The sequence below is a fragment of the Leucoraja erinacea genome, chromosome 14 (genome assembly GCF_028641065.1).
Source record: "Leucoraja erinacea ecotype New England chromosome 14, Leri_hhj_1, whole genome shotgun sequence".
NCBI lineage: Eukaryota > Metazoa > Chordata > Chondrichthyes > Rajiformes > Rajidae > Leucoraja > Leucoraja erinaceus.
In genome coordinates this window covers 33890561-33914659 of record NC_073390.1, presented here as the reverse complement: position 1 = coordinate 33914659, position 24099 = coordinate 33890561, and the positions used below count along the sequence as shown (strand labels likewise).

At 41.2% G+C, this 24099-nt stretch overlaps 1 protein-coding gene across 4 annotated transcripts in view; it reads right to left on the bottom strand.

Annotated features, from left to right (window-relative positions):
- Positions 1–24099, bottom strand: part of arhgef4 (Rho guanine nucleotide exchange factor (GEF) 4) — a 332949-nt gene that overhangs the window by 260840 nt on the left and 48010 nt on the right. For all 4 annotated transcript variants that reach the window (XM_055646144.1, XM_055646142.1, XM_055646143.1 and 1 more), the window contains exon 2: positions 16803–16838. In XM_055646144.1, the coding sequence (XP_055502119.1) occupies positions 16803–16838 (36 nt within the window). The remainder of the gene's footprint in view (positions 1–16802; positions 16839–24099) is intronic.

Here is a 24099-nt window from a genome sequence, read left to right as displayed (position 1 = left end):
CGTCACCGTGCTGATCGATCGGAGTAAACTGCAATGTTATAGGTCAGGCCAATTGCGCACCAGAGGAAACAATGCTATCTGGGGCTGTGTATATGACGGCTGTTATTCTTAGAGAAAAAACAATTCTGCTACTACCATTATTAACGCAATATCAAGTCACGGTTAATGATGCCCTAGTTCAGTGAGTCAAAACTTTGCTCGACATCTGGGTGAATCCACAGATGGACAGGTTCAGTTCACCTTCCACTAGGGCTGTGTTACTTTTATGCGGGTGAAATTGATTTGCTTATTTCCATCCATCAGAACCACCAGTGGGAACATTTTCCCATTGCCTGATATGAGTAAAGGAGAAACAAGAAACTGCTGGTTTGCACATCAACCTGAAACTTCCTAATCTTACAATGTAATGCTATCTGCAATGGTGAAACAAAGTTTGCAACTGGTAAGCACAGTATCAGAAAAGTCGCACCCACACAATGAAAACAGTTACAATGCAACAGCACAAAGGGAGGTCCTGTTGCATAAGTCAATCTATCAGTCTGAAGGTGATACTGGCCACTGCTATGAAGATGGCAAACTTTCCTATAGATGGCAAACAAATGCTTCAAGTTGGATTCCACCCATATTTAGTTGTTATATGTGTGCTTATTTAATTGCTACTGTCAGATTGGAAGGGCAACAAAAGTAGCATACATTGAGACAAGCTTGCTCTACCAAAGTGTTGCTGTGATTTATGCATTTTACGAAACATTAGAACCCAATCTGTGTGTTTCACACACACAGCTGCTGGCTTGGCAGACAGACCACTTTCATTAGCCACTGATCTATGGGAAAGAGTCATCGCTTTCAAAGAGATCTCTCCACAGCAGCCATGGAGATGGAGCTCGTGAGGAAGGGAATTCCAATAAACAGGCCTGCGAGGAAATAGAGGAGGGGAAGGGGTAAATAGCAAATAGGTCTCCTGGGAAGACACCTCCCGTCCTAAACTAGGATTAGGCTGATCACCGGTGTTCCCAAGTCCCACAATGAGACCAGAATTGGGTTAGAAATTGAGAGCCCTACAAACCACACAAAGATGATGCACTCCTTGTTGAACAGTATGTTAATAATGCAGTCTATGGTCCATATTAAGTAAATAATGTGCGTTCTGTACATTGATAATATTATTTCATTCGAGATACAGTGCAGAAACAGGCACTTCGGCCCACCAAGTCTGCGCCGGCCAGCAATGATCGTACACTAGCACTATCCTACGCACATAGGACAATTTTACAATTTTACTGAAGCCAATTAGCCTACAAACCTGTACGTCTTTGGAATGTGGGAGGAAACCGGAGCACCCTGAGAAAACCCATGCAGGCATGGGGAGAATATATAAACTCCATACTGACAACACCCAAAGACATGATCAAACCCAGATCTCTGGCGTTGTAAGGCAGCAACTCTACCACTGCGCCACTGTGCCACCGACTTGGCGATGGTGAATTGACATCACCACTGAGGTAAATTGTGACAGCATGTATCTGGATGGGTAAGAAACACGGGCCTTGCTAGCAAAGCCTGCATTCTGAAAAATAAATTACAATTTAGTTCCTAAAAGGCAGAGTTGTGTACATTCAAGGTAAAATGTGCATGTTATCATGTGTTACATGCTATTTACAAAACAATCAAGACATAAATGAATTTAGGATCAGAAATTATGGGTATTAGCAGTGAAATGTTCTGCATTGCTAATAACTTTCCTCACGGTCATTAAGTAGTTCTTTGATGGTCACAGTCCTAGGATTCTTTGATGTTCTATTTTACTGAAAGTGATTTTGATAAATTGGACAGATGGGCCTCTTAAATTGGAAATAGTAAATAGACCTTTGGTGTTCATTAGTAAAGCAGTTAAAAATAAAACCCCAGGATATCATACTAGACAGAGAGATGCAAAGACTATTGATGATATTTAAACTTCTAGACACTTAGTTCATAGATATTTTAGGCTATAAAATATAGATGCTTGAAATGGCTATGAGACTGACATGCTATTTGATTTTGCAAATCTCAATGTAACAAATTGTTTAGACAATTTGCATTGTCTAAATGCAAATTGGAGGACAGCATCTCATATTTTGCTTGGCCAGCTTACAGCCCAGTGGTAGGAATATTGATTTTTCTCGTTTCAGGTAGCCCTGGCATTCCCTCTCTCTCTCTATCCCTCCCCCACCCAAGTCGCAATAGCTTCTCATTTTCACCCTACAAACAGCTAACAATGGCCTGTTTCCTTTATCATCATTACTTTTTTGCGCGTCTTTTATTCATTGTTCTTTATCTCTCCACATCATCATCCATATCTCTTGTTTCCCTTAGCCGTAACAAGTCTGAAGAAGGGTCTCGACCTGAAATGTCACCTATTCTTTCTCTCCAGTGATGCTGCCTGTCCTGCTGAGTTTGTCAACTTTTTGTGCTTATCCCAAGAAATCGCATAGGGTGTAAAATTCTGTCCGATTTACATACATATTCCAGAGAAAAAAAGCTGCCATCCCTATGTGGTCCCATCCACATGCGACTCAGAGCATTGTTCACTCTTAAAAATCAAAGGGCTTCAATTATCAAGAAGATGGCTCACCAACACTTCCTCAAGAATGATAGATACTCTGGCAAATCGATCTAAAAAAGCTCACTCTTCAGTTTTCTTAATGGAAAATAATTGTCTGCAGAACTTAAAGGAATTTAATCAAAAGCTTGATCTTGAAATGTGATCAGCCTTTTGTGCACAGTGCAGGCAGTTTGTCCAATTAGGTTTGAACCCTGCATGTGCATGACGCACGTATACAGGGAGGTTCCAAGTATGTGCAAAAACACCAGTCCATGTGCAAACCAACTTTTGGCAACACTTGTGCAAACTTTGTTTGTAAGAGCCATGATGTGGAGATAGCATGGAGTGCTCACACAAAAGCAGACCTTAACACGCAGTGTTAAGCAGTTGGAGCTTGTATCTGCATTGCCTATAGGAATGCAAATCACTTGGTACGATGCTGTTAAATCCAAAGGTTTTTTTTTAGGGTTTTTATTCATACCCACCACACTCACAGAAAAGTCCTTTCCATCTTCCACTACCAGTATCACATCATCAGTCCCTTTCTTGATGATTGCCTGGTCTGATTACAACTCCCAATAGCTGATTTCTTCCACTCACCCAACCACCTCCTGCATTTCTGTTTTGCTATCTGGTACAGTTTTTGCGCAAATGTAAAAACAGCGCAAACCAGAAGAGGACAAGGTGTGAGTTATATATGTATACCAGACCGTGGGACCCGTTGGGATTTGACTATTCCTCTTCCTATGGTTGTGACCTGACCTGCTGAGTCCATCTGACATTTTTGTTTTTTACTTTAGATTTCCGGCATCTACAGGGCTATTTTCAATTTTCACATTTCATTGCTTTTTGGTTTTACTTCCAAATGGTTGAACTTTTGTCTTGGTATCCTTCATCATTTTATGGACATTGGGGAGGAAATTGTGCGGGGATAAATGTTCTCACAGTTGTGTCAACCCCCTTATCAGCAACAAGATATACTTGAAATAGAGAGAGTGCAATTAAGGTTTACCAAACTTATTCTTGGGATGGCAGGACTGCCTTATAAGGAATGAATGGGCCATGTTTACCAGAGTTTAAGGAAATGAGAGGAGATATCATTGTAACATATAAAGAGCAATTGATGGACATTGGATTTCTGCAATTGGATCCTCTACTTCCTCTTCCACAGACCACAGTCTCTGTATTGGCGGAAATATGTCATCCTTGATAACAATCAGCATGGGAGCACCTTTTCTGGACATCTGGTGGCGCTGTTACTGGCTGCCTCCACCCACGGTCAGGTTGTCTTTTTATTTGTCATGTTTAGAGTGTGGGTTTTTTTCAGTATTCTATGTGGGGGGAAGCGGGTAGGGTAAGGGGGAAACCGTCCTTCAGTCGCTTCAGATCGCGGCTACTATCCGAGTCTTGTCCTCGCCCCCCACCCCCCTCACGGCCTCCCAACTGGATTGGCACGTCTTTTTCTGCCGGGGCCGGACCAGAGCTTCAGCAGCTGCGGCGCTGCGCTCGATACATCACGGGGCGGGCGAGGCCTTACCTGCGATCGCCGCTTGGAGCTCCAGAGTGTTTGGGCCGCTGCTCCAACATCGCGGAGCTGTGGATGCAGAGCTCCCAATGCAGGCGGCGCTGATTTTTAACATCGCGGAGTCCTGGGACCCTTTGCCGGGGGTCGCCAGCGCGAATCTCCGCCCAGCGCGGCCTGTGGACATCGGGAGCCACGGACTCCGGTGGAAGGTGGCCGATTCAGAGGTCCAGGCATTCCTCACATTCGACGTCGGGGTTCCATCTTTCCCGACGAGAGGGGCTGAACCTCGGGCGGCCACGACCACAGGTGAACATTGGGGAACATCAGTGAGGGGGGGTGTAGGGAAGGGGGGGTGTAGGGGAGGGGGGGTGTGTGGGGGAGGGGGGGTGTAAGGGAGGGGGGATGTGGGAGGGGGGTGTATCGGCTCACCGGTTCCTGGCCCCCACTTCGACCGCACTCCTGACTCCAGGACCTGACTCCTGACTCACTCAGCTGCTCCCGTCCCCAGCGCCTGTCGCGCTCACAGTCCCTACTCGTGAATAAAACCCGCCCCCACCCACGAACACAGCCGGCCCCCGCCTGCGGAACACAGCTCACATTCCGCTGCTTCAGCTTTATTCTCGGCAGCCTCTGGACGGGCGGCTTCTGGACGGGCGGCTTCTGGACGGGCGGCTTCTGGACGGGCGGTGTCTGGGCATGCTCACGGACTCAGCCCCGCCTCCGGGGCTTTATTCTCCAGCGGGTGCCGGAAGCGGTGACTGACAGCATTACCTTTGCGGTGACTGACAGCTCCTCATCAGAACTGCCCCCTCAATCAACTCCTTTAAATCGAGGCTCGAAACCTATTTCTACTGCCTAGTGTTTTTGAGTCCCTCTGAGGGGGCGCTGTAAACAGTTTATGTATATATTGTTAGGTCTGTGTACCATTGTATGTAGCACATGAGTACCTTCACTGATGTACAGCACTTTGATCAACGTGAGTTGTTTTTAAATGTGCTATACAAATAAAATTGATTGATTAATTGATTGATTCATAACTTTTGTAATCTTCCACTGATCGGAACAAAACTTGGTGCGCTTGGAACAGAGGAGAACGGTGAGTAAGGTGGCGAATAAATCCTAGCGATATAGGGTACCGTTTCTGTGCAAATTTAAAATCAACGCAGATCGGAAGTGGTCAAGATGAGAGTTTTAGTAGTAGTATAGATAGATGAGGAGAAATGTCTTCATTCAAAGAGTGCTGAACCTTTCAAATTCTCTATCACAGCAGGATCTGAAGGCCAAGTCACTGAATATATTCAAGTAGACGCAAAATACTTCATAAGAATACAAGAGCATAGGATCAGGAGGAGGAGAACACCTGGCCCCTTAAGCCTGCCCTGCCTTTCAATGTGATCATGGCTGATCTGCCCCAAGTTTCAACTCTTCTGTGACTGTGACAGTTCCCCACAGCCCTTAATTCACTGATCTTAAAAAAAACTACCTCCTCTTCAAATACTCTCAATAATAGATACATAGATACATGGAAAATAAGTGCAGGAGTAGGCCATTAGGCCCTTCGAGCCTGCACCGCCATTCAATATGATCATGGCTGATCATCCAACTCAATACCCCGTACCTGCCTTCTCTCCATACCCCATGATCCTTTTAGCCACATCTAACTACCTCTTAAATATAGCCAATGAACTGGCCTCAACTACCTTCTGTGGCAGAGAGTTCCAGAGATTCACCACTCTCTGTGTGATAAATGTTTTTTCTCATCTCGGTCTTAAAGGATTTCCCCTCTATCCTTAGTGACCCCTTGTCCCTGGACTTCCCCAACATCGGGAACAATCTTCCTGCATCTAGCTTGTCCAACCCCTTAAGAATTTTGTAAGTTTCTATAAGATCCCCCCTCAATCTCCCAAATTCTAATGAGTACAAGCCGAGTCTATCCAGTCTTTCTTCATATGAAAGTCCTCACATCCCAGGAATCAGTCTGGTGAACCTTCTCTGCACTCCATCTATGGCAATAATGTCCTTCCTCAGATTTGGAGGCCAAAACTGTACGCAACACTCCAGGTGTGGTCTCACCAAGACCCTGTACAACTGCAGTAGAACCTCCCTGCTCCTATACTCAAATCCTTTTGCTATGAATGCTAACATACCATTCGCTTTCTTCACTGCTCTTTCATCCAGCCTTTACAACCTTCAAGGGGCAGAAGGAGGTAGTGGGAACAGGATATTGAGGCAGATGATCAGACATGATAGTATTGAGTGGTGGACCAGGCACAAAGGGCTGAACAACCCACTGCTGCTCCTATGTTATTTTAGGCTTCTATGTTTAAATGTCTTATCGGATAATTAACTAATAAGTTGCTTTACAGATGATCAATATTAGCTCGGAAACTGAGGATAATGGTCAAAAAATCCCCCAGAGAAAAAAAAGGCCTTGTGGTAGCATATCAACCTCTAGGATCTTCAATATCAACTAAAGAATGACTCTTCCTATGGCAGTCACTTGGCTCAGTTTCAGTTTAAAGGGCCTGTCCCACTGTATGAGGTAATTCAAGAGTTCTCCCAAGTTCTCTCCTGATTCGAGCTCGTGTAATGTACGTAGCGGGTACGTAGGAGCTCATGGATGTCACGTAGCGGCTCGTACGAGGAATGGTAGGTACTCGGGAAATCCGGAAAACTGGTGACGTTTTATCAACGCTGTAAAAAAATGTCCACAAGTAAAAAAATACTCGTGATGAAAATAATGTTTACTTTTTACTCGTACGAGCTCCTACATACCCGCTACGTACATTACACAAGCGCCAATCAGGGGAGAACTCGGGAGAACTCTTGAATTACCTCATACAGTGGGACAGGCCCTTTACAGGGGAGGAGGGGGAAGTATTGCTGGCTAGGGATGAACCTTCCGTCCCAGAAATTAAATAGCTATCATCAAGCAAGTTTTGAAATGTTGGATGAATTCCTTACTTACAGTGTAATTGAACAACTTTAGGTTCAATTTTTTGGTTTTTATATGGAAGGACCATGTAAAACTAAAACAATTAGACCAAACAATAGACAATTTTCCTTTGGATCAAGTGTAACCAGAACACTTTAAGGATCAAATTCCTGAATGCAATCAAACTCATCTTGTCCATTTAATTCTTAAAATAATCCACACCTGCTTGAAAGCATCACATTATGACGGGCACAGTGCAGCCCTCAGAGTCTGTAATGTTTCAACAACACACAAAGGAGACAGAAAGTTTGCCCATCCTGAAACCTATCCTTCACGTGCTGGTTGTCAATGCACAATCGGGGTTCCGGTTCCAGAAATTGCAACAAAACTCTTGCAAAAATTCTTCTCAAAGGTGACTATCTCGCATGGAGAATTTCACACAACACTCCCTAAACTCTCAATCAGATTTGGGGGAGGGAGGAAATTATTGAGACAGCACCCAAAATAAAAAAATGAAAGCCATTTTGCTCATCTCAGCCAGGGAAAAGAGACAAAAAGATAAAAGGGCCATGTCAGATCCTAGCCAGTCTGGATGAGCCGATGAGCTGGGCTCCTGCCCTAAGGCTTGCAACTGATCTTGTCAGCACCTTGACCTAACAACAGCTGCAAACCTGAGAGGAGCTATAATTCCTACTTCTGCCTCAGAGAGATTAAGCCTGCAGCTACTCCAACATCGTTAGATGCAAGTACTTAACATACCAGCATTCATTTTTATGTCTGTTACTCCACTATGAACATATACATTTTACCCAATCTCCACATCCTTGCATAGTGGTAACACTCCAGGCATCATGACAACTTAATGCGAGTTCTTAAAGTAAATCTCCACAGAAATTAAAAAGTTCCCAACAATTATTTTAAAAGTCTTTAATATCTGCAAACATTTTTTTTGTGGTCTCTTCAGCTGGTTGTCAGTTGCAAGTTACAAAAATTGATCGAGACTTGGTGGCTGTATTCTATGTCTTTGAACAGTAGCGTGATATATTGCTGCAGAGAAAATAAATGCATTTTTGAAAGACAGGAGAATTGAACGCTATGAGGAATTGGACCCTGGTGTGTATCATCTATAATCATTTTGAATGGAAGGGTAAGCTTGAAGGGCCAGGTGGTCTACCCTTGCTCCAATTTTCTTGTCAAACATTTAGGTCAGGTTTAATAGGTTAAGAGCTGTGCTCATTAAGGGTTAGGGTGTCTTGTGAAAAGGCAAGGAAACTAAGATTATATTTTTACAAAGTACCCGTTAAACATCAACTGAAACATAGCAGCCAAATCCTAGCACTAAACATCAGGGCGGATATCAAGGTGCTAAAAAAAGGTGCAGAGGGGAGCGATGAGGATAGCAACAGTTACAGGGAAGACAGGTAGAAAGGGTTGAACATTTAACCTAGAAAAAGACACAATGGGTCAGGTCGCGCTCCTTCGTCTAAAGTCTAAAGTCCTTTTTTCAAAGATGTTCTCCTTTGCTCTTAATGTTCAGGTCTACCCCTTGAAACAAATGTGGCCTCAGGTCCTGTGACAGATCTGAAGTTCACAGGAGCCAAGACATAATTTTCTGGCATAATTCCCTGGAATCCCAACAAGACTAGATTCCAATTGTGGATTCCGCACGGAACTTAGCTTTCTTGCCCAAACCTCGCCTCTCAACAGTGCACACTCAGAAGTCCGGGATTCACTGACATTTAAACGCTAAAATGCCAAGAGCCCCATGTATAAATTGTTTACAATAGCCAGCAATATCCAGCTCAAGGTTTCAGTGACATACATTTATGTACAATGAATGTCAAGCCAACAAAAGAGGTGGTTTTCAATGAAGGCCTTAATTGGGATAAGAGGTGAAGTGGCAGAAGATGTAGAGAAGTTGTTCTCAAGTAGAGTCAATAGACAATAGACAATAGGTGCAGGAGCAGGCCATTCGGCCCTTCCAGCCAGCACCGCCATTCAATGTAATCATGACTGATCATCCCCAATCAACTGAAAGAATTGAGTGTGTTATGTTCATTTGTCCTAAAATGTAACAATGAAATTCTTTCTTACTGCAGCACGAGAAATGTAAATATAGTACTCAGTCGACACCATAATAAACATCAAAAAGAAGCTCAATATATAGAAACAAACAAACAATATGGTGCTTAGACAACGACAATAACAGCAATGCCTCCACAAGTATTATGTGATAATCTGTTGGGGATTTGCAGGATATGGTGAGGAGAGCATGAAGTGAAAGAGATAAGCAGGAACAATTCTGGACCAGAAAATCAAACACCTTTGAATCAATCTCCTTTCAAGTTCTTTACTCTAAACTTATGTCAGCATTCAAGAAAAGTTACAAGGCAAGTTCATAATTTTGGATACTTGACCCCAGAATATATTTGACTTCCGTTTCAATGTGGATATACTGTATGCCCCTTAAAAGCTTGCAAAACTACTTGAAGTTAAATAAATACAGTGGGTTCATAAACAGGTCAAGAAGCTACAAATATTGTTTGTTCCCTGTGATTGCATTTTTTCGGCCAAGTATGAAACCAACATTTTCATCTGATGCATATGACATCTAAATTATGAAGGAGAAAAAGACTGTTTAGTAATGTTTTAATAACAAGTATAACATAGGATGAGAACTTCCTGTTCACAACCCTTAATTCCTGCTCTCCAGTGTAAGTTCCAGGGTCAAATGTTTCTGTTTTATAGATACATAGACAATAGGCCATTCGGCCCATCGAGCCTGCACCGCCATTCAATGTGATCATGGCTGATGATCCACAATCCTCCCTTCTCCCCATATCCCTTGACTCCGCCAACCCTAAGAGCTCTATCTAACTCTCTTTTGAATGCATCTAGTGAATCGGCCTCCAATGCCATCTGAGGCAGAGAATTCCACAAATTCACAACTCTCTGTATGAATTTTTTCCCCCTCATCTCAGTTCTAAATGGCCTACCCCTTATTCTGAAAATGTGGCCTCTGGTTTTGGACTCCCCCAACATCGGGAACATGTTTCCTGCATCTAGCATGTAAAATCGCTAAATAATTTTCTATGTTTCTATAAGATCCCCTCTAATTCTTCTAAATTCTAGTGAATACAAGCCCAGTCGCTCCATTCTTTCACCATATGACAGTCCTGCCATCCTGGGAATTAACCTCGTGAGCCTCCGCTGCACTACCTCAATAGCAAGAATGTCCTTCCTCAAATTAGTAGATCAAAACTACACACAATACTCCAGGTGTGGTCTCACCAGGGCCCTGTACAACTGCAGGAGGACCTCTTTGCTCCTATACTCAACTCCTCACATTATGAAGGCCAACATGCCATTAGCTTTCTTCACTGCCTGTTGTACCTGCATGCTTACTTTCAGTGACTGATGTACTAGGACACCCAGGTCTCATTGTTCTTTTCCTTTTCCTAACCTGAAACAATTCAGATAATAATCTGCCTTCCCGTCTTGCCACCAAAGTGGAAAACCTCTCATTTATCCACATTATACTGCATCTGTCTTGCATCTGCCCACTCACCCAACCTGTCCAAATCACCCTGCAACCTCTGAACATCCTCTTCACAGTTCACACTGCCACCCAGCTTTGTGTCATCTGCAAATTTGCTAATGTTACTTTTAATTCCTTGATCTCCAGCCATAATGTAATTGTCTTTTTTTGCAGCTAGATGGCATGGAAGTGCAGGTTTCCAAAGTTATTTGCCCTATTCCAATTATATCCGACATCCTGAGCTGAATTATGTCTTTCAAGGTGGATGGATTAGAGCTATACAAGAGACTACAATTGCAATGCGCGGAACATGAATTGAACCACCTCAAAGGTTGTAGGGTCGGAGGATCGATTATATTTCCACCATACCGGACAGGCCGCTCAGGAAACTAATCAGCTCAATAGTAATTGGCCATCTCTCCCTTACCTCCCTCCTTTCTCAAGCATAATCCCATATGTTCTTTTTTTTAATCTACAATCAGGACACCACACAACTCCTCTCCAAATGCATTCAACATTCAGGGCTCTCTTCTCGAGATTCCAATCCTGGCCAAAATCTGGACACCTTATTGTATTCAGCCATGTATGCCTCTCCCGCACGCCACCTCCAATAACATGATGTTGCAGGCATCCATTCACTTCAACCCTCAAGATTTCTTTCCCTCCTCCAACGCTACTCTTTGCTGCTCTCAGGATTTGTGACACAGGAAAACCATCTCCCTGGCCCAAGGCCTGTCAATTAGACTGAGTGTGGGCAGTAAACTCACTTTACAGGACGTGGATGTCATTGGCAAGACCGAGGTTTATTGGTAGGAAAGATGTGCAGATGCTGGTTTAAATCGAAGAGAGACACAAAATGCTGGAGTATCTCAGTGGGACAGGCAGCATTTCTGGAGAGAAGGGATGGGTGATGTTTTGGGTCGAGACCCTTCTTCAGACTGATGAGGTTTATTGGTGCTTTCTTTGCAAGAAGTGACGGATTCTGGTGGAACGAGAAGCTGTTGTTTCAAACCACGGCTCAAAATACATTTACACTCAAGTTGTGAGTAACCTCTCACAAAGGCAATTGGCAGGGCATTAAACCTTGGCATTTCTAGCAACGCCATTCTATAAATGAATGAATGCCAAAGTTGCATCCATAGTAAGATGGAGCAGCTAAGATGTAAAGATATATTCACAAGCCCATTATTATTATTACCTCCCCTCACACATTATAAGCAACTTCTTTGAAAATGCCTATGGACCATGAATTTGGGAGGAATCAGAGAGAGCCAAACATTCTTTGGTGAAAAATTCCAACCTGGCTGACATTCTATCAAATTTGTTTCTGCGCGTTTTAAAAACTTAATGTGTGAGATAAAATCCTTTTCAAAAATAGATCCTTGGCGAATCCTTAATCAAAAATCCATGAATAGATCTTTCCAGCGCATAGTGTTCTTTTTTAACGTTTGATAAGCATTCCCACCATTAGTCAAGACAGGGTTAAAAATGAAAGGATGAAATAGTGCAAGTGATTAAACATGCCGATAATCTGTAGTTAGATGGTTTAGATAATTGCAGTATTGGAAGCAGGTTTGACTGTTTGCCAGCCTTCTAGGTGAATCGGCATGAGAAGATGCATTACAGCCTGGGGACTAGTACATGCTTGATCCAGTCACCAGACTTCTTTCATTTTTTCCCCCAAGTCTGTAGATTGAAGATGATTGACTATGTGCCTCACACTCAGAGAATCATATAGCGTGAAAACAGGCCCTCCAGCCCAACTCATCCATTCCAACCTAGGTGCCCAATCTACGCTAGTCCCAAATGCCTGCATTGGGCCCCTATCCCTCTAAACCTTTCCTATCCATGTACCTGGCCAAGTGTCTTTTAAATGCCGTTATAGTATCTGCCTCAACTAGCTCCATTGGCTGCTCGTTCCATATACCATATACCACCACCCTCTGAATGATAAAAGTTTTTTATTGAATATTGTCCTTCTCACCTTTGACATCTGTCCTCTTGTTTTGGATTCCCTTACCCTGGGTGAAAATGATTTATATACCTCTGTAAAGATCATCCCTCAACCTCCTGTGCTCCAAAAAATGAAGTTCTAGCCTGCCCCACCTCTCCCCATAGCTCAACCCCTCAAGTCCTTGCAACATCCTTGTAAATCCTGTCGGCACTCTTTCCAACTTAATGACATCCTTTCTAAAGCAGGGTGACCAAAATTGAACACAGTAGCCCAAGTGTGGTCTCACCAACAACTGTGTGACTGTAACATAATGTCCCAGCTTCTATACTCAATACCCTGACTAAACAAGGCCAATGTACAAACAAAAACCGTGTGTACTCCACTCCTCACTGCCTCTTTATAAATGTTGCCAATCTTTACATTCCTCTATGATCTCACATTCCAATGTTATCCTCTAACAGTAACTACACTCCCCTCACCTTACCATTTGTATTAATTTGGGCTATAATCTTTGAAACGTTCCCCAAACATCTGATTCTTCTCCTTTAAGATTTTAAAACCCACCTACTTCATCCAACCTAATATCTCATTTTAGCCGCAGGAGCAGCAGGAGTTGGGCTGGTTCTTTCCCTAGGTTGCTTTCCAATAGTTAGATCATCTCATCACACAAAACCTCCATCCCTTGGAGCAGCTGAATATCAAAGCATCAACATCAAGATCAAATTCTACAAACAGGAATGAAATTAGGCATAGAAGCCTAGACCAGAGTGTTCTGATGGAGTCACAGAATATAATTAAATCCAGTTGATATTAAAATTGAAGCTAAGAGAAGGATATATTCGAATACTCCTTAAACCACGTTAAATGGTGAGGACCCAAGCATTGTTAGTGCATCACATCCTGCACCCACCAAAGAGGTTCTCATGCCGGCAACACAGCTTGGTGCTGACTCAAAGCTGGTATCTGCATTCCCTTACTCCTTAAATGAGATATCATATTCTCTCAGCTCAGAGACTGATGGATGAGTTCATGTCCTCCAACTGAGTTTCCAAAAAGACATCTTGCAGACATTATTCAAGCTTTTAGTATTAATTGTGATTCATTTTCTCATACCAGGTTTTATGTTCTATTTCTAGTTCGATGATTCAGTTACAAAACTTGTATAATCATTGCTGGGCACTCCTGCTCAAGCATTGTTTTCAAACCTTATAGAAACTGAAACAACAGGAGAGCATAACTCCTCCATGCCATTACCAATGAAGGTGGTATTGCCCATTTGTAACTTTGTTTTTCATTCAACACTACTGCTATGTTATGAGCCCAGCTACAGCTTATGCCATTGGATACTGGCCTTGTATGCGTTAAATGTAACACAAGGCTGTACATCTACAATGTATTTTGCTGCAGGTCACATCAACTCAAGGTATTGAATGCTTTGGTCTTCATGCAATTCTCTCTCACAGTCACATGTTAAAGGTTAAAGTGCCATGCTCTAATCGCTAAACTTGCTTCACTGGCTGGTTATATTTAAATAAACGGTTGGATGTCATTGGCCTGACCTCAAAGCCTGGCCTTCAGTCCACAACTGGTCACATTCCATGCTGAAGCCAGTTGTACTGATTATATTTATAGCAAAATAACATTCTCTAGAAGACAATGGAACTAAAGTAGCCTTGAAGAAGTAAAGTAGGTTATAGAAATAAAGAAGATGGAAATGGGTTTGCAAGTCTATTGAGAAAGAGTATACTGAAACACAACTTTGCTTGAATGTTTGAAGGTCATTGTGGCCACTGAAGAATATTTGGCTAGCACTTCTGTTTCTATAAACAAGGGATTAGAGTAACCGTGTGAAGCTACTTAAATGTTATCAAGAGATTCACGTTGCAAGGACCCCACATTGCTGCTATCATTGCTGTAATTGATCTTTGATGTTGTTGGGATTGAATTTGCAACTGTTTTAGTGGGAAGCTTTTCCAAGAATAGAGGCTTCAATGTATTTTCATTCTGCCATCAAGCAATTAGCTAATGCTCTTAATGTTTCAGGCCAATGTGAATGAGCAATAACCATGGAGATCAAGTAGGTCAAGGCCTTACCATTCCAAAACATTTCCAACATTTAATTGATAAGATTCACTGGTTGCCTTGAAGTCTGCCATGTCATCATAAGATTGTCAGCATAATCTTTTACATAAGATTTCATTCTGATTCTGATTCTCTGGGGGGGGGGGGGGGGGGGGGGGGGGGGGGGGGGGGGGGGGGAGTCAGTGATAATGAGGCCATTAATGGAAATGTACTTTTGTTTCCTCGTGTAAAGAAGCATCTTGAACAAACTTTCTTTAAAACACGTGGAAAGATGCCAGAAAACTACAGGTACATTCATTTTATTATTCTCACAGACATGAATAAATGTCTGGTTGTGGTTTAGGTTAAAGAGTGGGAACATATGGTGATTTCCTGGGATGATGGGAATGTTTGATTTGATGTATATTTTATGTCCCTTTCCTTAGGCTGCTGTTCTGGGGAGACACTATGGCAAAGAGAATATGCACAGTCCACATATTAAAAAAAATACCCAGCCCCAATATGTCCTTCTCTTGCTCTATGCAAATTCATATTATGAATGTTCTTCAAGTTATGACAATGAACACAGGAGGTGACCACTATGACCAATCAAGATATTTTAATCTGCATTTCCCATTTCCCAGTGTTCCCATAATTTCAACAGCAAAAAAGATAGATTGCAAATATTCCAACTTTTTGTCAAGAACAACAGAGAAAAGTTTTCTAAACCCTTGTCACCCTCTTGCTGTCTAACCTGCAAAACTCTATGTGCCGTTACATGTGCCACAACATGGCCGTCACATTTACCACAGTTTGGTGTACAGTATTTAAAATACAACTACCTGTTTTTTGCACAGCTGTGATCCAGTGGCAGAACTGTATAAGCAATTTTAGGAGCCCATTAAATGGTTGAAATATAGATGTCTGGTCTGATCTATGAATTTATCTGATTCGATGATAAATTTTCCAGTGAAGCCAAAACTCTACCTCAGTAGCTAACCATTGTGGCCCAGAAGGGGTTATCAGCAAACCATTGCTAATGCAAACCAATGCTAATGCAAATAAAAAAATGTAATTTTCTCACTAAAGACAGTTACTAAAAGTTTTTATTTCCAGGGTTGCTGAAATGTGCACTGGGTAACAAAACACTGGTGAACCAATGGAAAACAAAGACTGGACAAGTAAACAATGAATGAACAATGGCAGACTTTCAAGACATGGAGAAGATGGACATTCAAAGCTGGATTTCTATGGACACAAGGAAATACAGGTAAAAATTGCAAGGATAGGAAATCTATGGCAAATATCATGTGTAGCAGAACAAAACAGGGAGAAACAATGCAGAGAAAATTGCCAAAAACATTGAAAAAACAAAGTGAATCGTGAGAAATAAAAATAGCTAATTAATTCAAAGAAACCTCAGATACACATAATCGTATAAAGTAAAGGAAGGATAGATTAGGGATAATGTAGAAAATCTTTTGACTGAGTAATTGAATTAAGGTTTTAACAAAAGAGGACGAGTGTCAAATGAGAGGAAGAGAGAACAAAAAACTGCAGTTGAGAATAAAAGTGTAGAATTTTCGACTTTTGTGGTTGATACAAAATATAACATTTAACTACATGATAAATTCTGAGTCAATTTGTGATAGACATTGGCAGGACATATTAAACTGATACAACTTAATATAGATAAGTAGTGAACTATCGACCCAAATTATACTAACTGATGGTGTTCAGAAGCAGACAGCAGTACTATAGTGGACATGCAACCTTGTATGCACAAGGTGAATCCCAATAGAAAAAATTAGTACCACATCTGAATGGTCGGTGTAGATCTCAATTGGCAAAGCACCTTTACTGAAGAGCTTGAGCATGCTTTTTTAAAGTTTGGGCTCAATCCCTGTAGTGATGGACAAATCTGTTTTTATAAGATCCTTCACACACTGTAAGTGACTATTTTTATCATTGAAAGTAAATAATCACAGAAATTGGTGCCCATTTTACCTGACTTTACACTAAGTAACTCCCAACAAATTTTTCATACTCATTACAAATGTTGACAGCATTTCAGTAGAAACTAGGTGCATAAAAGCAAATATTGTTTCTACGTAGGTTGAGTAGATGAAGGCTTTTGCATCAGAACTTAGAGCACGCAAGACAGCAACAAACTCAACAGTAAAGGGGAAAAAACAGTATTCTTACCTGGTGCTGGATAACTGTGTTTCTATCCAGTGCTCTCTGTGGGAGGAAATAAACCATGTCAGGTTTTCAGAAAAGACAGACAAAATTAAAGACTATAGAAACATTGGACATTTACAATTCCCATTTTTGCTTTCAGTGTCATGATCTGCTTTGACTTTATCAAAGTGCTTTGTCCACATCATGTTTGGCTGTTGGAATCCATTCGGCATACATTTTGACCAAAATATTATTTAAGGTTGAATATTCAAGATTGACAACGCAAAGAAAAATAAAATTAGCTTCTACTTATATATAAAGAAAGAAGTCCCTTATAATTAACATACCACATAGGGAAATATTGAAATGGGAAAAAAATATGCAGGAATCAAAAGATTAAATACCATAACTGGGAAATGCTGTTTTGCCCCATTCCTCCAACCCATCACAAAATATCACAATACATGCACTGAATTACCTTAAAACACAATTATTGTTGGTGTGTCCGTAAAAATCTTCAACCATTTGGTAATGAGATAAGTTTATCAGTTTCTGGTTAAAAGACAGTTTTCCTGATCTTCAATCTATTCCACGGGATCTTTAATATCCACCAAGGTGTAGATTAACATCAGGTCCAAAGGACTGGAACTGGACTGCTCCGTCTATGTAGTGTGAATGTATATTTTGTGCTCAAGACCTGGAATAGGGCTTGAACCGACAACCTTCTGGTTCGGAGGATAGATTGGTGCCATATGAACCAAGGTGATGCTCAGAAGGAATGGTTTGCTTGTAAGCCAAGGCTCCTTAAACTGCCTCAATTGTGAACCAATGCAAAGGAAGATACCAGGACATAGAAAGTATTTATTTGCTAATTCAGCCAACATCAGAACAAAGGATTCTTACAACTTGCAGCTGTTTCCACTTCATGGTTGGAGCTGGGTAGACCCAGACTTGTCAAGGACACTAGCTGTCTGAGTAAGATAAGGAAATCAATTTTATCAAGTGTTCTCCAAATAACTAGTATATGCAGTAAAACAAAAATAAAGTAGCATTACTAGCACATGAACAAATCTGGCCCCAAAAAATAAAAGAGTTCTTTACTTTCTTTACTGGTTCTCAGCATGCATGCTGAAAGTGATCGTCTCTTTAAATTGTCATTTGCAGCAGTATGAGCCGCACTGATTTGGCAGGTGCTGAAATAGATGCAAAAGTGAGAGCTATCTTGGGTAGATAATGATTGTAATTGCATGTACATCATCGTGGGAAAGTTTCAGAACGATAAAATCAGAACAAGAAATGAATCTGCATGTTTGAGATGCGAGGACTGAAAAACAAACTTTTCAGAAGGTGTTCATAAAGGTTAAAAGTCTGAGAAGTATCTTGTTGTGACAACAATTTTAATGTCACTGATTTTCAAAATATAACAGCTTAGTTGTACCCGATGACTGAGGGATACCACCATTGATAGTTATCCCATTGAAAACAATGACCAGTATTCCATGGTCAGACAGCCTTGCCATAGAGATGATGGGGAAGTTGATCAGGATGCTCACAGATTTATTAAATTCTTCTCCAGGATTGCAATCAATTAACTAGCTTTACACCAAAATTGTTTCACTGCCAAATGTATCTTTTCGTTTTAAGGAATATGTTGGGAGCGTGCTTCATGGAAACATAAATTCTGGTGGGACCTGGCAGATGCATTTGCAGCCAGTCCGAGTGCAGAGTGTATGTGCCAACCCGGACCCCTATTGAGATTCCCACCATAACACGATTCAGCCAATTTGATTCACTATGTTACATGAGTCTACATTACCATCATCTAATTCCCCGCCACCAACCACATAATCACTGGACCAGCCACATAAACACTGAGGTAGACAAGAGCAGCTCAGCTTTTCCAAGAATCTAAAAACATCATTGATGAATGTTATAATACTCTCTACTCTCCTGGACAAGTAGAACTCGGGACACTCTCAAGAAACTTGACACCACTCAGCAGCCAACTTGATTGGAACCCATTCACCACCTCTGATTCCCTCCCTCTGACAACAGCACAATGGGTACGGTGTGTGCCATGTAGAAGTGAACTGTTGGTATACACCGAGGATACTCCAATAGTACCTCCAAAACCCAATATCTTTATCATAATTTGAACATTCAAATAGGTACCTGAAAGGAAAGGTTTAGAGGGATATGGACCTAACGTAAGTAGATGTAGGACTAGGTAAATGGGACATCTTGGTCAGCATAGGCAAGTTGAACTGAAGGGGCTGTTTCTATGCTGTATGCTCTATGACACTAAGTAGCACAAAGGGAAGCATGTGCACAGGAACATCACCATTTGCCAGTTGCTCCCCAAGTGAAAAGGATACTCAGTATCCTAAATTGGAACAATATTGCTGTTTCTTGAATAACGCTGAGTATTTTTGAACCTCCACCAAACAGCATTATTCACCTGAAGCTTAAGAAGCTAGTTCACTGCTGCCATCTCAAGGGCATCTAGGGCCAGGTAATGAACGCTGGTCTTACTCTCATACCAAAAATGAATTCATAAATTAAAACGTTAAACACCCATACTTTTTTTCACATGGCTTCATGTAACCTGTTAAGTTCACTTGAGAGAGATGATGGGGTCTTAGCTTCAAATTTGTTTAATTTGAAATGTGGTAATCAGAACTGCATCCAGTTCTCCAGCAGTGGCGTAACCAAAGTTTGATAAAGTTGTATCATGACTTCCACGTTCTTACATCCTGAGCCTTGGCCAATGAAGGCAAACATCCCAAATGCCACCTCACCACTTTATACTCTTGTGCCACTTTTAGGGATCGTTGAACTTGTCTACCAAGGTCTCTCTGTTCCTAAATACCACCTGGGCCCTACCATTTATGGTGTGGTCCTCTCTTTATTAGATCCCAAAATGCTTCACCTCATACTTAATAGGATTAAAGTCCATCGGCCCAACTCACCAGCTGGTTAATATTGTATTGTATTCTGTGACCACTCTCCTCATTGTCGACAATGTCACCAATTTCCAAGTCATCTGCAAAGTTCCTAATTGTATTTCCCACATTCTTATCTGTAATCGAAGTATAAAACGGTTACCAATAGTTAGAGTACTGAACCCTGCAATACAGCACTGGTCACAAGGATCCAATCATAAAAATCAACACTCCACCATTATCCACTGTTCCCTATTACCATCAAGCTGCCTTGGATCACATTGTTTCCAGACTTTTGAACCAGTCTTCCATGTGGGATCTTGCTGAAGGTGTTAAAATGTAGACTACATTAACTGTACTGCCTTTATCAAAGTAATTTGTTACTTCTTCAAACAATTCAATCAAATGTCAAACAGGATCTTCTATTAACCAAACATGCTGACCATCCCTGACCAATCCTTTATCTTCAGTACATTAATTCTGTCCCTCAGATTTTTTCCAATTACTTCCCCGCTTTAGACTCAATGGCCTGTAATTATTGTCAAGAGTCGAGTCGAGTCAAGAGTGAAGAGTATTTTACAGTCATGAGTCCCAACACAGAACAATGGAATTCTTACTTGCAGCAGCAAAACTGATATATAAAAATGGGTAAAACCCCTGTCCCACGGTACGAGTTCATTCCAAGAGTTCTCCCGAGTTTGCCCTGATTCGAACTCGGAGATTTACGGTAATGGCCACTCTTCGGTACTCGGGGCTCTCATGGACATTTTTCATCATGTTGAAAAAGCTTCACGAGTCTTCCCATGCTTACCTGCCGTTAGCGAGTCTTCCCGAGTACCTGCCATTAGTGCTATGAGACGTCCCTGAGCTCCGACGTACCCGCTACATTCATTCTCCGTGCTTACCACGAGTTTGATTTTTTTAAATTCGGGAGAGCTCTTGGAATGAACTCGTACTGTGGGACAGGGCTATAAGAAAGATCTGCAGATGTTGGTTTAAATCAAAGGTAGACACTAAATGCTGGAGTAACTCAGCGGGACAGGCAGCATCTGTGGAGAGAAGGAATGGGTGACGTTTCAGGTCGAGACCCTTCTTCAGACAAATACTGTAACAGACATAGTACTCTGTAAAACCCATGATAAACAACAAAAAAAGGTCAGTATATATTAAAAAAAAAACCCCAGATAAATAGGCAATAATAGTGCAAAGTCAAAAAAAATAATGTTCCCAAGTCTATATAGTTCAGAGCATATTTGGAGGTTGTAGTGTTTAATAGTCTGATGGTTGTCAGGAAGAAGTTTTAATCCTGGCTAAATTGGAGAGGACTTAAAAATGGGGTAAAAGCTTCAGGACTGTTGGGAGATTTGGTCAATTTGGAATTGTTCTCTGCAGAGCTGGGACAAGCTGTGAAGAGGTGCCAGTGTGTCTGGAGCTTAGATACAATTTGCAAACAAAGAATGGGAACATCTGCCAGCACTGTCAATTAGGTGCAAAATGCATAGAATGGATTGGATGGCTGCAAACCAGACATACGCCTTGTAAATAATTGTAAATAATGTTGCAGAGTTCGACTTTGCCGAGTGTTGATTGGATGAGGTATTGAGCCTTGTCTGGGTTTCCTGTAGATCAGGGTAAATGTTTCTAAGTTGGCTTCCTTACGAAGTCCATTTTGAATACAATGTATTGAGCTGTTATATTATTGGGTTAGGGGAATGTCTGTTATGTATGAGGTTAATCAATATCTGTAATCGGGTTCGGCCCCTCGAGGTCCCGGGACATATAAAAGTCCGCTACCACGAGATCCAGGGTCGATCTTCTGGTAGAGCGCTTGGGACTGCATGAACTTCTGGAGTGTCTCTGTCTGAGCGAGGCCTAGATGGCTTGAACAGGCAGACACGAGGATCGAACCTGCGGTGGGATAGGTACAGTAGTTGAACTGTTAGTTGTTTCAAGTGCTTGGTTCAGTGCTTTTACTGAAACTAGACTTGGGGGAAACTTAGAAACAAGCAATTTACAGATGCTGCTTCTGAACCTGAACATTACAGTTTTCAGGCTTCCCGAAGGCAGGAGTGAAATGAGTGAGGGTGTGGGTCTCTGATAATGCTGGCTACCTTTTTGAGGCAACGATTTTTGTAGATCGCTGATGGTGGGGAGGTCAGTACCCATGATGGACACTCTTTTCCAGTGAAACAAGTCATGAGCAGCAAGAAACTTGAGAGAGTGCTGATTTAATAATATCAGAGTAGAATGTATTAATCTAACTCTACATCATGACTCATGTCCTGATAGTCTTTCACCAGTCTTTTGTCTCTTGAATGAAGCAGTGAAAGAACACCCAAAGAAAGAACATGTCTGGCTTGTCATTCATTCTGCTGTTAGTTTGCTTCCTGTCTGAATCCATAGAGATTCAGAGCACAGTGAGTCATGCCCCACTATGTATGAACCACTACTTTTAATGCTTCAAAACTCTGTGTAACTACTACACATTAAGAGAGATTGTGTTAATTATGCCCACGTTCTTTATAAGCACCCATCAGTTCCACTGAGGGGAAATACAGGGAGAAAGTTGTTCATAATGCTTGTATTCACAGCAGATTTACATCCCAAACACTTCATAAATGGAATGACTTTTTAATAAAGGGGACCTGTAGAAATGGCGACCTTTGAAGACCTCTTGCCAGAATTTGTATGCATATTGAAAGTTTTGCCTTTATATTAGATGTTTTGTCATGACGAGACCTCCCAGTCTGCTTTACAGTGAATGGAATGCAATGGAGTGGAATGACCATCGTACATGGTAGCTATGGTGGCTTGCTTGACTGACTGAGCATGGACATTATGGATCCTATAGGGTAAAATGGGAGACAACGTGTTAAAAGGGTGGGAGGAAACAAAATCTAACAGCAGGAAACCCTTTCCGTATTTATCAGAAAGTAAGCTGATGGAAAGGAGGTACAAATTAAATGGAATGGAAAAAGGGAACTGACATAGGGCACATAATATAATGAACAAATGCTTCCTCTACATATTCAATGACCAGTGTGTAAGCAACCTGCCCTCTCCAGGCTTAGGTAACCAAGGATGACTTTGTTAACTTGAATCTTAGTTAGTTAAGATACCTTGGAATCAAAATATAAAATTGCATTTATTCTGGAAAGGTGAGGGAGAAAGTAGGAGAGTACACATGATATAGCTTAAAGTGGGGCTCGTTTCTATAAAACATGATAAAGAAGGACAGGACAACAAACTTTAGTAGAAATATCACTTTAGTACTAATGGAACTGATCATCTGTATTACACATAATATCTTGTGTAGCTGAGAATTCTTCTGTTGTCTTTTGAGCAGTTTGGAGGAACAACTTGTGACTGACCTGGACTGGGCACATTGGCTATCATCCTTCCTAAAGCTGAATTCACTTGCCCATCCATTGTTTTTCATGTGATTATGTTATTAATTGTTGCAGTGCTTTGTCAACTCACAACACAGAGTCCATTATACTGAACATAGTGAATTATACATGATTTACAGGAGGCCAAAAAGTATAGATTTGTATGTTAAAAAAACATGACATTCCTATCGAAAATAATCATACCAACAAGTCTTTGTGAAGGTTTAACAATTAATTGCAGACATCTTCATCAAAGAGCCAGTATCTGTATTAGTACAATACTACATTTCCTTCAGGGATATAAACTCTTCTTTTTGATCGATCAGTGAGATAAAAGATCGAGACACTGCTAAATAATTAAAAATAATTTGGAAATTATATTGACTTCCTTCAGACAATAGTTGGGAGAGTTATTTTGTTGTTCTCAGCACCTCTGAAGTACAAATCCTTCTACCTTCTCTTTTGTTTCTGCCAAGCTTTCTTACCCTCACCATTTATCTTGCCCCAACCATACAGGTCCATTAAGGCTGATTTCTACATTATGAAGCCTTTTGAAAAAATAAACAGGTGGAAGTTCCAAAACAAATCACGGCTTGTTCTACAGGTGTTTAAGTCATTTTTACAAAGTGATGAAATAATATCAGGTCACAAGAGAATACCTTGGCACAACCTGAAGCCAATTCCAAACTTAAACTGCAGCTAGCTCAGAACTTTTATGCTTAAGTCTACTTTTGGGTCATTTGTTATATCGCTTATGTATTTGTGTTTCATGCTTCACTGATTGTTGTAAACCTTATATGCGTGTTTCATTTTATGCCACAACAGGAGATCTAAGAAGGAACAATGGAAAAACATTTGTGTCAAATACTGAAAGGATTTCTGGTGAGATGAATATTAAAATGGCAGTGATCCAATCAGCACATTCCCACTAACTCTGTTATTCTGTTTTTAATTAAATTACTTGCCACTTCAAAAATATACGTCACTTGA